This window comes from Oncorhynchus gorbuscha, linkage group LG19 (assembly GCF_021184085.1).
Source record: "Oncorhynchus gorbuscha isolate QuinsamMale2020 ecotype Even-year linkage group LG19, OgorEven_v1.0, whole genome shotgun sequence".
NCBI classification, from domain to species: domain Eukaryota; kingdom Metazoa; phylum Chordata; class Actinopteri; order Salmoniformes; family Salmonidae; genus Oncorhynchus; species Oncorhynchus gorbuscha.
In genome coordinates, this window is record NC_060191.1 from 60,936,385 (window position 1) to 60,950,876 (window position 14,492).

The 14,492-nt window shown below is 47.9% G+C and overlaps 1 protein-coding gene across 1 annotated transcript in view; it reads right to left on the minus strand.

Moving 5' to 3' along the window:
• The window catches only part of LOC124006326 (calsyntenin-2-like), a 521,555-nt gene that overhangs the window by 53,945 nt on the left and 453,118 nt on the right, over positions 1-14,492 (minus strand). The window contains exons 10-11 of the mRNA XM_046316283.1: positions 7,799-7,965; positions 2,897-3,045 (exon numbers count right to left, since the gene is read on the minus strand). Coding sequence (XP_046172239.1) covers positions 2,897-3,045; positions 7,799-7,965 — 316 coding nt within the window. The remainder of the gene's footprint in view (positions 1-2,896; positions 3,046-7,798; positions 7,966-14,492) is intronic.

Genomic DNA, 14,492 nt, shown 5'->3' on the forward strand with positions numbered 1-14,492 from the left:
ACAGGAGAGACAGGAGAGAGAAGACCTTATCCAGTCATAATGTGAGGTGGATGAAGGACAGGAGAGACAAGACCTTATCCAGTCATATTGTGAGGTGGATGAAGGACAGGAGAGACAGGAGAAAGAATACCTTATCCAGTCATAATGTGAGGTGGATGAAGGACAGGAGAGAGAATACCTTATCCAGTCATAATGTGAGGTGGATGAAGGACAGGAGAGACATGAGAGAGAAGACCTTATCCAGTCATAATGTGAGGTGGATGAAGGACAGGAGAGACAGGAGAGAGAAGACCTTATCCAGGCATAATGTGAGGTGGACGAAGGACAGGAGAGAGAAGACCTTATCCAGTCATAATGTGAGGTGGATGAAGGACAGGAGAGACAAGACCTTATCCAGTCATAATGTGAGGTGGATGAAGGACAGGAGAGACAAGACCTTATCCAGACATAACTTGAGGTGGATGAAGGACAGGAGAGACAGGAGAGAGAAGACCTTATCCAGTCATAATGTGAGGTGGATGAAGGACAGGAGAGACAGGAGAGAGAAGACCTTATCCAGTCATAATGTGAGGTGGATGAAGGACAGGAGAGATAAGACCTTATCCAGTCATAATGTGAGGTGGATGAAGGACAGGAGAGACAGGAGAGAAGACATTATCCAGACATAATGTGAGGTGGATGAAGGACAGGAGAGAGAAGACCTTATCCAGTCATAATGTGAGGTGGATGAAGGACAGGAGAGACAGGAGAGAGAAGACCTTATCCAGACATAATGTGAGGTGGATGAAGGACAGGAGAGAGAAGACCTTATCCAGTCATAATGTGAGGTGGATGAAGGACAGGAGAGACAGGAGAGAGAAGACCTTATCCAGTCATAATGTGAGGTGGATGAAGGACAGGAGAGACAGGAGAGAGAAGACCTTATCCAGTCATATTGTGAGGTGGATGAAGGACAGGAGAGACAGGAGAGAGAAGACCTTATCCAGGCATAATGTGAGGTGGATGAAGGACAGGAGAGACAGGAGAAAGAATACCTTATCCAGTCATAATGTGAGGTGGATGAAGGACAGGAGAGAGAAGACCTTATCCAGTCATAATGTGAGGTGGATGAAGGACAGGAGAGACATGAGAGAGAAGACCTTATCCAGTCATAATGTGAGGTGGATGAAGGACAGGAGAGACAGGAGAGAGAAGACCTTATCCAGGTATAATGTGAGGTGGACGAAGGACAGGAGAGAGAAGACCTTATCCAGTCATAATGTGAGGTGGATGAAGGACAGGAGAGACAAGACCTTATCCAGTCATAATGTGAGGTGGATGAAGGACAGGAGAGACAAGACCTTATCCAGACATAACTTGAGGTGGATGAAGGACAGGAGAGACAGGAGAGAGAAGACCTTATCCAGTCATAATGTGAGGTGGATGAAGGACAGGAGAGACAGGAGAGAGAATACCTTATCCAGTCATAATGTGAGGTGGATGAAGGACAGGAGAGAGAAGACCTTATCCAGTCATAATGTGAGGTGGATGAAGGACAGGAGAGACAGGAGAGAGAAGACCTTATCCAGTCATAATGTGAGGTGGATGAAGGACAGGAGAGACAGGAGAGAGAAGACCTTATCCAGTCATAATGTGAGGTGGATGAAGGACAGGAGAGACAGGAGAGAGAAGACCTTATCCAGTCATATTGTGAGGTGGATGAAGGACAGGAGAGACAGGAGAGAGAAGACCTTATCCAGGCATAATGTGAGGTGGATGAAGGACAGGAGAGACAGGAGAAAGAATACCTTATCCAGTCATAATGTGAGGTGGATGAAGGACAGGAGAGACAGAAGAGAGAAGACCTTATCCAGGCATAATGTGAGGTGGACGAAGGACAGGAGAGAGAAGACCTTATCCAGTCATAATGTGAGGTGGATGAAGGACAGGAGAGAGAAGACCTTATCCAGTCATAATGTGAGGTGGATGAAGGACAGGAGAGACAGGAGAGAGAAGACCTTATCCAGACATAATGTGAGGTGGATGAAGGACAGGAGAGAGAAGACCTTATCCAGTCATAATGTGAGGTGGATGAAGGACAGGAGAGACAGGAGAGAGAAGACCTTATCCAGACATAATGTGAGGTGGATGAAGGACAGGAGAGAGAAAGACCTTATCCAGTCATAATGTGAGGTGGATGAAGGACAGGAGAGACAGGAGAGAGAAGACCTTATCCAGTCATAATGTGAGGTGGATGAAGGACAGGAGAGACAGGAGAGAGAAGACCTTATCCAGTCATATTGTGAGGTGGATGAAGGACAGGAGAGACAGGAGAAAGAATACCTTATCCAGTCATAATGTGAGGTGGATGAAGGACAGGAGAGAGAATACCTTATCCAGTCATAATGTGAGGTGGATGAAGGACAGGAGAGACATGAGAGAGAAGACCTTATCCAGTCATAATGTGAGGTGGATGAAGGACAGGAGAGACAGGAGAGAGAAGACCTTATCCAGGCATAATGTGAGGTGGACGAAGGACAGGAGAGAGAAGACCTTATCCAGTCATAATGTGAGGTGGATGAAGGACAGGAGAGACAAGACCTTATCCAGTCATAATGTGAGGTGGATGAAGGACAGGAGAGACAAGACCTTATCCAGACATAACTTGAGGTGGATGAAGGACAGGAGAGACAGGAGAGAGAAGACCTTATCCAGTCATAATGTGAGGTGGATGAAGGACAGGAGAGACAGGAGAGAGAAGACCTTATCCAGTCATAATGTGAGGTGGATGAAGGACAGGAGAGATAAGACCTTATCCAGTCATAATGTGAGGTGGATGAAGGACAGGAAAGACTGGAGAGAGACAGCTAGAGATTATGTTAAGGTCAGTAGTAAAGGTAGAAGGAGCCTTGCGTACTGTACTGAGGTTGAGATGTGCAGGCGTCTGATGCCCGGTGTGGGAAACTGGCGGGAGTTGATGTAGGAGACCTTCCTCAGAGCAGCGTTCATGTTCTCCAGATCCTCTCCCTCCATCACCAGGATCGACTGGGCTGGGTTGAAGTGGAACTGAGAGAGAGAGAGAGGGAAGTAAGTGAAAGACAGAGAAAAACAGAGAGAGAGAAAGAGAAAGGGAGCACATCAGACTTGACCACAGTTTAACACACACTGAAACAATTTTGTGTCTGACTGTGTCGAAATATGTGTGTACAACATAAGTGTGTGTCTGACTGAGGGTGTTTGAGTGTACATCACGAGTGTGTGTTCATTCTTTTTCTCTGTTTCAGGGATCATAAGCCTCTTGTGTTGCTCAGACACACTCTGGGTCCCAGGGGACGTGATGCACTGAGTCTCAGTCTCACAGAAGAGGCTTTATGCTGCTGATACCACAGCCTCATTCACACACAGCAGCAAAGACACAACGCTTCAGGGGGCTCTCTCCATTTCCTTTTATCCCTCTGCCCCCCCCCTCTCCTCTCATCCTCTCCTTCTCCTGTGATTGCATTGTCAAGCGTCCCACCGGATCCTAAACACTGTCCTTAAGCTCTACTGGACTCAGGAGACCCGTTGAAAAGTGTTGCCACAAAAAGAAAAGGAAATCATTTGAAAAAGATCAAGTGAACTAGCCCTGCAGTTTTACCTCTCTTTCTCTCTCTTACACCCTGTCTATCTCTATCATAAGGCCTCTCTTCTTTTTATCTCCTCCCTCTCTCTCTACTGGGAGATGAATCAACTTCAGGCTTGAAGGGGGGAGGAAGAAAAGATGGAAGGGGGATATAAAGGGGGTAGAGGAGGAAAGAGAGGGAAGGGAGGGGAAACTAAGTGTTTTAACATTTGCTTGAATCTATCTATACTGAACAAAAAATGAAAGTGTTGGTCCCATAATTCATGAGCTGAAATAAAAGATCCCAGAAATGTTCCACAATAACAAAAGCATATTTCTCTCAAATGATCACACATTTGTTTACATCCCTTTGCCAAGAAAATCCATCCAAATGTGCAGTTTTGTCACACAACACAATGCCACAGATGTTTCAAGTTTTGAGGGAGTGTACAATGGTGACCGCTGACTGCAGGAATGTCCACCAGAGCTGTTGACAGAAACTTTAAGTTAATTCTTCTACCATAAACTGCCTCCAGCATCATTTTAGAGAATTTGGCAGTACGTTCAACCAGCTACACAACCGCAGACCACGTGTAACCACACCAACCCAGGACCTCCACATCGGCCTTCTTCCCCTGTGGGATCCTCTGAGGAGCGGTGCTGCTGAGGAGTACTTCTGCCTGTAATAAACATTTTTGTGGGAAAAACAAATTCTGATTGGCTGGGCCGGGTTCCCCAGTGGGTGTGCCTGGCTCCCAAGTGGGTGGGCCTGGCTCCCAAGTGGGTGGGCCTGGCTCCCAAGTGGGTGGGCCTGGCTCCCAAGTGGGTGGGCCTGGCTCCCAAGTGGGTGTGCCTGGCTCCCAAGTGGGTGGGCCTGGCTCCCAAGTGGGTGGGCCTGGCTCCCAAGTGGGTGTGCCTGGCTCCCAAGTGGGTGGGCCTGGCTCCCAAGTGGGTGGGCCTGGCTCCCAAGTGGGTGGGCCTGGCTCCCAAGTGGGTGTGCCTGGCTCCCAAGTGGATGTGCCTGGCTCCCAAGTGGGTGGGCCTGGCTCCCAAGTGTGTGGGCCTGGCTCCCAAGTGGGTGGGCCTGGCTCCCAAGTGGGTGGGCCTGGCTCCCAAGTGGGTGGGCCTGGCTCCCAAGTGGGTGGCCTGGCTCCCAAGTGGGTGGGCCTGGCTCCCAAGTGGGTGGGCCTGGCTCCCAAGTGGGTGGGCCTGGCTCCCAAGTGGATGTGCCTGGCACCCAAGAGGGTGGGCCTGGCTCCCAAGTGGGTGGGCCAGGCTCCCAAGTGGGTGGGCCTGGCTCCCAAGTGGGTGTGCCTGGCTCCCAAGTGGGTGGGCCTGGCTCCCAAGTGGGTGGGCCTGGCTCCCAAGTGGGTGTGCCTGGCTCCCAAGTGGATGTGCCTGGCTCCCAAGTGGGTGAGCCTGGCTCCCAAGTGGGTGGGCCTGGCTCCCAAGTGGGTGGGCCTGGCTCCCAAGTGGGTGTGCCTGGCTCCCAAGTGGGTGTGCCTGGCTCCCAAGTGGGTGGGCCTGGCTCCCAAGTGGGCAAGTGGGTGGGCCTGGCTCCCAAGTGGGTGGGCCTGGCTCCCAAGTGGGTGGGCCTGGCTCCCAAGTGGGTGTGCCTGGCTCCCAAGTGGGTGGGCCTGGCTCCCAAGTGGGTGGGCCTGGCTCCCAAGTGGGTGGGCCTGGCTCCCAAGTGGGTGGGCCTGGCTCCCAAGTGGGTGGGCCTATTCCCTTCCAGGCCCACCCATGGCTGACCTCTGCCCAGTCATGTGAAATTAGGGCCTAATGAATTTATTTAAATTGACTGATGTCCTTCTATGAACTGTAACTTTGTAACATCTTTTAAATTGTTGCATGTTGCGTTTATATTTTTGTTCAGTATTGTCGTGTCTTTACTATCACTTATATTTTTGATCAAAGATGCTCTGTAATTAGTACTACACGATCAACTAATTAATCATGTAACTGTAATTAACTAGGAAGTCGGGATACCAAGGAAAAATATTCAGATTACAAAGTTATAATTTCCTAAAATAACGTTTCAGATATTTTATTTGATCAATTGGTCTTCAAATGAATTAATTATTTACTTTACCTCACGTTAGTCTCATTCATCGTAAATTGTCTTCACTATGAGTCATCCATACATCAATTGTCTTAAATAATGTATTTATTACTAACTAAGTAATTTACAGAAATGCATAAACAAACAAACAAGGTAAATGTGGTTACATGAAATGAGAATGTGCCCTAGTGAGCTAAACCGGCATGGTGGCTTGTTAGACAAAAGAAGTCACTACAAAGTGATAATTATAACAATTGAAATGCTAATCCTTTCCACATGAATGCTCACTCATTCGGGACAATTGCAATCAATATATATATTTATGCTCAGTGTGTCGTCTTGATCGTTGGTGAAAAGTTTGTTTCTTTTGTAGAATTGTCCGTCTCTCTCCCTCTCTCTCTATGTCGTGGTTATAGTGGGTAGTTCAGAGTGACATTAATTCATTTCGTTATAGATGGATGTTTCGGCGGTTGTCGTGCTTCGCGTTCAATGATACCGAATTCCTAGCTGCAGACTAGTAATTAATATCAAAGACTTGTTCTTCTTCTGTCGGTATCGATAGTCGAAGAGTTTAACCACGTGGTCTGGTTAAAAGATTCAGCAATGGTCTACAACCTTTGTCTTCTCCTAATGGAGAAAAACATGGTGTGGTGATAATTTCTCAAAGTTGGGTTTTATTCGGAATTGCAGGAAAGGCGCTGTCCCAGGATGTCTGACCCTTACTTGGCTCAGGAGCGGTCCTCTGATTTAGTTCAAGTCAAAAGGGAATTGTATTTTCCTTCATTAAACAGTCCAGAATCATATTACACAATTTTACAAACAGTATCATACTCACTCACTCATTCATCTTATACAACAATTAGATGTAAACCTCATATCTGAGTCTATGATATAAACAGCGTTATGGTAATGTGGCCACACCGTCTCCCATGAGCTTCCCAAGTTGTAATAAATGGACCAGTTCGTAGCTGGATTCTTCACCAATCTTTTCAACTTTCTCCAGAACATGAAATTTGTTCGGACCTCGAGTTCTGTGAGGTGGGAGAAATTCCTTTGTTCTCTATGAAAATGTACTCTCTCTATACTGTGTCCATGAAGAGATCCTCAGGAATTTACGACGTCTCTCTGACCACAGCAGCCTAGTTGAAGGAGGAAAGGGGGAGGCAGGGAGAGGGGGATGGGCTTTCTGTACCAAAGAGAGCAACACAGTGCATTCGGAAAGTATTCAGACCCCATCCCTTTTTCCTGGGTCGGCAGACACAGCCATATTCTAAAATGGATGAAATACTTTCCCCCCCTTATCCATCTACACACAATACACCATAATAACAAAGCAAAAACAGGTTTTTAGAAATGTTTGCAAATTTATAAAAAATAAATAAATAAATGAAATACCTTATCTACTAAGTATTCAGACCCTTTGCTATGGGACTCAAAATTGAGCTCAATTGCATCGTGTTTCCATTAATCATACTTGAGATGTTTCTACAACTTGATTCCACCTGTGGTACATTCAATTGATAGAACATGATTTTGAAAGGCTGTCTAGACCTGTCTATATAGGGTACCACAGTTGACAGTGCATGTCAGAGCAAATACCAAGCTATGAGGTTGAAATAATTATCCATAGAGCTCCAAGACAGGATTGTGTCGAGGCACAGATCTGGGGAAGGGTAACAAAAATCTTCTGCAGCATTGAAGATCCCCAGGAACACAGTGGCCTCCATCATTCTTAAATGGAAGAAGTTTGGAACCACCAAGACTCTTCCTTGAGCTGGCTGCCCGGCCAAACTGAGCAATCAGGGGAGAAGGGCCTTGGTCAGGGAGTGGACAGAGAACCCGATGGTCACTCTGACAGAGCTCCAGAGTTTATCTGTGTTAATGGGAGAACCTTTGAGAAAATGTGATATTTCAGTTTTTTATTTGTAATAAATGTGCAAAAAAATTCTAAAAACCTTTTTTTAGATCTTTCTTTATGGGGAATTATGTGTAAATTGATAAGGGAAAAAAACAATTAAATTAAATTCCTAACAAAACTGTAAGGTAACAAAATGTGGAAAGAATCAAGGGGTCTGAATACTTTCTGAATGCAATGTATCAGCATTTGAATGTGTTTGTGTGTCTCTGTGTGTGTGTGTGTGTTTCTGTTGCCTTACCTTAATGCCCTTGCCCAGGCTCTCCAGTGAGTTGATGTCCAGTCCTTCCTTACAGGCCTGTAGACAGGAGATCACTTTCTGGCTCTCTATCTTTCCTGGCCTGATGGTCAGCCCTGACAGACTACCTCGGAAGTACTGAGTGAACCGCGGCTTCGTAACCTCACCACCTACACACAGAGGTGACAGTTCAAGAATAATAACTAAATACAGTTACACTATTATTATGTAGAACGAAAGGAAATCCTTTCAGAACCCTCAATAGCCAATGACTAAAAAGTCAGTAATGAGTGACAGTAGCACACAGCAATCTCACTGTTAAAGGCCTTCGTATGCTTCAGGTCTCCCAGCATGTACTTCAACCAGACAGGTCCTGAGTCCTCCCCTCTCTCTCTACTAATGTTACTGTTACTGTACTGTCTGTGACATTACTAGGCATATGGGCTGGAGACAGGCCACTGATTCCAGGTAATTTCTCACTGTGAGCCTGTTGGCAGCACCACACCACATACAATTCTAATTGCCTTCAGGAGATCATTAGGAGAGAGAGGGGGGGGGTTAAACTGCAGCCTGGCCTCTGTCTGCATGCACTGCAGCATTGCATGCACTGCATGGTCTGCGTGATAAACACACACAGAGTGCACACTCTCAATCCACTGGCATGAAGAATAGTCCATTTGTAATGATATTCGTCTGCTGTTTGAAGAGAGTCAGACCGAAATGCAGCGTGTAGGTTACTCATGACTTTTAATGAAGAAAATAGCGGTACATGAAATAACTGAAAATACGAAAACAACAAACGAGTGAAACTAATACAGCCTATCTGGTGACTAACACTAAGACAGGTACAATCACCCACGAAATACAACGCGCACACAGGCTACCTAAATACGGTTCCCAATCCGAGACAACTAGAATCAGCTGACTCCAATTAGGAATCGCCTCAGGCAGCCAAGCCTAACTAGACACACCCCTAATAATACACACTCCCAATTAATACAAACCCCAATACGAAATACAACATATAAACCCATGTCACACCCTGGCCTACCCAAACATATAACAAAAACACAAGATACAATGACCAAGGCGTGACAGAACCCCCCCCCCTAAAGTGCGGACTCCGGGACGCACCTCAAGAGCATAGGGAGGGTCCGGGTGGGCGTCTGTCCATGGTGGCGGTTCTAGCTCGGGACGTGAACCCCACTCCATAAATGTCCTAGTTCCTCCCCTTCGCGTCCTAGGATAATCCACCTTCTCCGCCAACCATGGCCTAATAGTCCTCACCCTGATCCCCACATAACTGAGGGGCAGCTCGGGACCGAGGGGCAGCTCGGGACAGAGGGGCAGCTCGGGACAGAGGGGCAGCTCGGGACAGAGGGGCAGCTCGGGACAGAGGGGCAGCCCGGGACAGAGGGGCAGCCCGGGACAGAGGGGCAGCCCGGGACCAAAGTAGCCCGGTACTGAGGGGAAGCCCGGTACTGAGGGGAAGCCCGGTACTGAGGGGAAGCCCGGTACTGAGGGGAAGCCCGGTACTGAGGGGAAGCCCGGTACTGAGAGGGAGCCCAGTACTGAGAGGGAGCCCAGTACTGAGAGGGAGCCCAGTACTGAGAGGAAGCTCGGTACTGAGAGGGAGCCCAGTACAGAGAGGGAGCCTAGTACTGAGAGGAAGCTCAGTACTGAGAGGAAGCTCAGGCTGGCTGGTGGACCTGGATGATTAAGGTTGTCTGGCCGATCTAGAAGATCTTGGCAGACTGGCACTTCTGGCGGATCCTGGCAGACTGGCACTTCTGGTGGATCCTGGCAGACTGGTGACGCTGGGCCGACTGGCGGCGCTGGGCAGACAGGAGACTCCAGCAGCGCAGGAGAGGAGAAAGGCTCTGGCTGCGCTGAACAGGCGGGAGACTCCAACAGTGCAGGAGAGGAGAAAAGCTCTGGCTGCGCTGAACAGGCGAGGCGCACTGGACGCGCTGGGCCGACTGGGAGCACTGGCGGCGCTGGGCAGACATGAGACTCCGGCAGCGCAGGAGAGGAGAAAGGCTCTGGCTGAGCTGAACAGGCTGGAGACTCCGATAGCACAGGAGGGGAGAAAAGCACTGGCTGTGCTGAACAGGCGATGCGCACTGGACGCGCTGGGCCGACTGGGATCACTGGTGGCGCTGGACAGACAGGAGACTCCGGCAGCGCAGGAGGGGAGAAAAGCACTGGCTGCGCTGAACAGGCGAGGCGCACTGGAGGCCTGGTGCGTGGTGCTGGAACTGGTGGTACTGGCGCGAGGACACGCACAGGAAGCCTGGTGCGGGGAGCTGCTACCGGAGGACTGGTGTGTAGAGGTGGCTCTGGATAGACCGGACCGTGCAGGCGCACTGGAGCTCTTGAGCACCGAGCCTGCCCAAGCTTACCTGGCTCGATGCCCACTCTAGCCCGGCCAATAGGAAGGGCTGGTATGTGTCGCAGCTGGCTCTGCACCCGCACTGGAAACACCGTGCGCTCCATAGCATAACATGGTGCCTGCCCGGTCTCTCTAGCCCAACGGTGAGCACAGGGAGTATGCGCAGGTTTCCTACCTGGCATAACTATTCTCCCTTTTAGCCCCCTACCCAATAAATTTTTTGGGGTGACTTTCCGGTTTCCAACCGCATCGCAGTGCTGCCTCCTCATACTCACGCCTCTCCGCTTTAGCTACTTCTATTTCCTCCTTGGGACGGCGATATTCTCCCGGCTGCGCCCAGGGTCCTTTTCCGTCTAATATCATCTCCCAAGACCAGAAGTCCTCATATTGCTGCTCCTCACAATTAACAGGGAGAGTAGGCTCAGGTCTGACTCCTGACTCTGCCACTCTCTCTCTGCGCTTTCCCCGTTACCTACGGTTTTCGCTCTGTATAGCAGTGCTTTCCTTTTCGATTCCATCCGTGTATAGCCCTCTTCGCATTGCTGTAGGGAATCCCAGAAGGGCTCCTGCACTCGCTCTGGGTCAGTTCACACGCTGCTGGGTCTGTGAATCGTGGTGGGTGATTCTGTAATGATATTCGTCTGCTGTTTGAAGAGAGTCAGACCGAAATGCAGCGTGTAGGTTACTCATGACTTTTAATGAAGAAAATAGCGGTACATGAAATAACTGAAAATACGAAAACAACAAACGAGTGAAACTAATACAGCCTATCTGGTGACTAACACAGAGACAGGTACAATCACCCACGAAATACAACGCGCACTCAGGCTGCCTAAATACGGTTCCCAATCCGAGACAACGAGAATCAGCTGACTCCAATTAGGAATCGCCTCAGGCAGCCAAGCCTAACTAGACACACCCCTAATAATACACACTCCCAATTAATACAAACCCCAATACGAAACACAACATATAAACCCATGTCACACCCTGGCCTACCCAAACATATAACAAAAACACAAGATACAATGACCAAGGCGTGACACCATTGACTGTATTGACACATTCTGAGCTTTTTCCATGAAACTTCTTTCTATTTTCCTTCCCTTATTACTTGTTAATTTCTTTCCCTCTAAAATGCCAATTCCATCACACAGTTTCACATCCTCATTCTTTCAATCCTGTCACCACTAGCGCAGAGAAGCTATGCATTATGCTACTGAGCACTTATAAAACGATAATGTAAAACGAACAAATCAAGTCGCAAATTCCTTCACAGCCAGGGAGAATAATCATTCTTCAGCTGTGATTACCCCAGAAAGCAGCCAGACTCCTCATGAAGTTTGAAGCAACTTTCACTAGAGCTTGTCAGTGGCACATTGAGCTCGTCAATAAGGCAGTCCGCTCGCAGCTAAAGCCTTTGAAAAGGCAATCGTCAGAGCTAATAGCACTGTGTAAAGATAACAGGGTGGTTACTGAGGGCTTAGTTCCCTTCAGAGAGGCCTAATGGTCGCTGACCTCCTCCTCTATTCAAGGTCTTCTAATCCCTTCTTCAGGGCCACACAACTCCATCATCCATTCAACTCTATCTGCCATTCAACTCTATCTGCCATTCAACTCTATCTGCCATTCAACTCTATCATCCATTCAACTCTATCTGCCATTCAACTCTATCTGCCATTCAACTCTATCTGCCATTCAACTCCATCAGCCATTCAACTCCATCATCCATTCAACTCTATCTGCCATTCAACTCCATCATCCATTCAACTCTATCTGCCATTCAACTCCATCAGCCATTCAACTCCATCAGCCATTCAACTCCATCATCCATTCAACTCTATCTGCCATTCAACTCCATCATCCATTCAACTCTATCTGCCATTCAACTCCATCAGCCATTCAACTCCATCATCCATTCAACTCTATCTGCCATTCAACTCCATCAGCCATTCAACTCCATCAGCCATTCAACTCCATCATCCATTCAACTCCATCTCCATTCAACTCCATCATCCATTCAACTCCATCAGCCATTCAACTCCATCATCCATTCAACTCCATCTGCCATTCAACTCTATCTGCCATTCAACTCCATCAGCCATTCAACTCCATCAGCCATTCAACTCCATCAGCCATTCAACCCCATCTGCCAAAAAACTGATCTGCCATTCAACTCTATCTGCCATTCAACTCCATCAGCCATTCAACTCCATCAGCCATTCAACCCCATCTGCCAAAAAATGATCCGCCCCTCTCCTCTCTCCTCTCCTCTCCTCTCCTCTCCTCTCCTCTCCTCTCCTCTCCTCTCCTCTCCTCTCCTCTCCTCTCCTCCTCTCATCTCATCTCCTGTCCTACCCTCCTCTCGTCTTCTCGCCTCCTCTCCTCTCTTCTCCTCATCTCTCCTTTCCTCCTCTCTTCTCCCCACCTCTCCTTTCCCCTCCTCTTCTCCTCACCTCTCCTTTCCTCCTCTCTTCTCCTCACCTCCTGTCATTCCACCCTGTTGAAAATGGCCTGATCTATCTCTGCACAACATTTATGGCTACACATCATTAGACACATTCATACAGTCATTTAGCTAATAGTAGGCTCTAGAGTAGGAGAAGTGAACTTTTAACTGGGCATCAGGCGTTGCTGAAGACAGCTTGATTGTATCTCCACTTTTCATCTTCATTGTGCATCGAATATGGATGAAAGCTTCCGGCAGTTAGGTTCATTCATGGTCAAAAATACATGTTATGCACACAGCACTTCGAAGACAGCCATTGTTATCTTTGGTCTGGAGAGAGAAAATCTGATACACTACTTGTCCAGTCGGCCTAATTGATCAACTGTCATGGCAGATCCCCAAAACATTTTCTCACATAGAACCAGTCAATAGGGGCACATAACAGGGGCAAGACATTGGTTGCGGATCGTCATCATTTTTATTATCGTCATCATTTTCCAGCCAGGTCACCCATGATACAAGTCAGTATTCGATGTCCATTCATGTCTGAGGACATTGGGAGATGTGGAAACAAATCAGTTGTGTTGTGACAGGGTAGGGATGGTAGACAGAAGATTTGGTAAAAGAATCAGGCCTTCATGGTCAAATTGCTGCTAAGAAATCACTACTAAAGGACACCAATAAGAAGACGATACTTACTTGGGCAAAGAAACATGACCAATGGACATTAGACCGGTGGCACCCTGTCCTTTGGTGTGATAAGTCCAAATTTGAGATTTTTGGTTCCAACGGGTTTGTCTTTGTGAGATGCAGAGAAGGTGAACGGATGATCTCTGCATGTGTGGTTCCCACCGTGAAGCATGGAGGAGGAAGTCTGATGGTGTGGGGGTGCTTTGCTGGTGACACTGTCTGTAATTTATTTAAAATTCAAGGCACATTTGACCAGCATGGCTACCACAGTACTCTGCAGTGATGCGCCATCCCATCTGGTTAGCGCTTAGAGAGACTATCATTGGTTTTTCAACAGGACGACCCAACACACCTACAGGCCATGTAAGGTCTATTTGCCCAAGGAGGAGAGTGATGGGGTATTTTATCAGATGACCTGGCCTCCACAATCACCTGACCTCAACCCAATTGAGCTGGCTTGGGTTGAGTTGGACCGCAGAGTGAAGGAAAAGCACCAACAAGGGCTCAGCATATGTGGGAACTCCTACAAGACTGTTGGAAAAGCATTCCAGGTGAAGCTGGTTGAGATAATGCCCATATGTGTTATTTCATAGTGTTGATGTCTTCACTATTATTCTACAATGTAGAAAATAGTTTAAAAAAAACTTGAATGAGTAGGTGTTTCCAAACTTTTAACTAGTACTGTATATATATATTTTTTCTGTTGTAATTTTACCCACCCCCCAAATATCGTGATATCAATCCAATTACAATCTTGTCTCATTGCTGCAACTCCCCAATGGGCTCGTAAGAGGCGAAGGTCGAATCACGCGTCCTCCGAAACGTGACCCGCTTAACTTAACTCGGAAGCCAGCCTCACCAACGTGTCGAAGGAAATTGTTCAACTGACGACCGAAGTCAGCCTGCAGCCGCCCAGCCCACCACAAGGAGTCGCTAGAGCGAGATGAGCCAAGTAAAGCTCCCCCAGCCAAACCCTCCCTTAACACGGACGACACTGGGACAATTATGCACTGCCCTATGGGACTCCCGTTTACGGCCAGTTGTGACACAGCCTGGGATCAAACACAGCGATGTAGTGGCTTAGACCGCTGCGCCACTCGGGAGGCTGAGATGTTTGTTTTAAGCCTTTCCCACACCTTAACTCTTACCTTAACCATTCAGAGCCT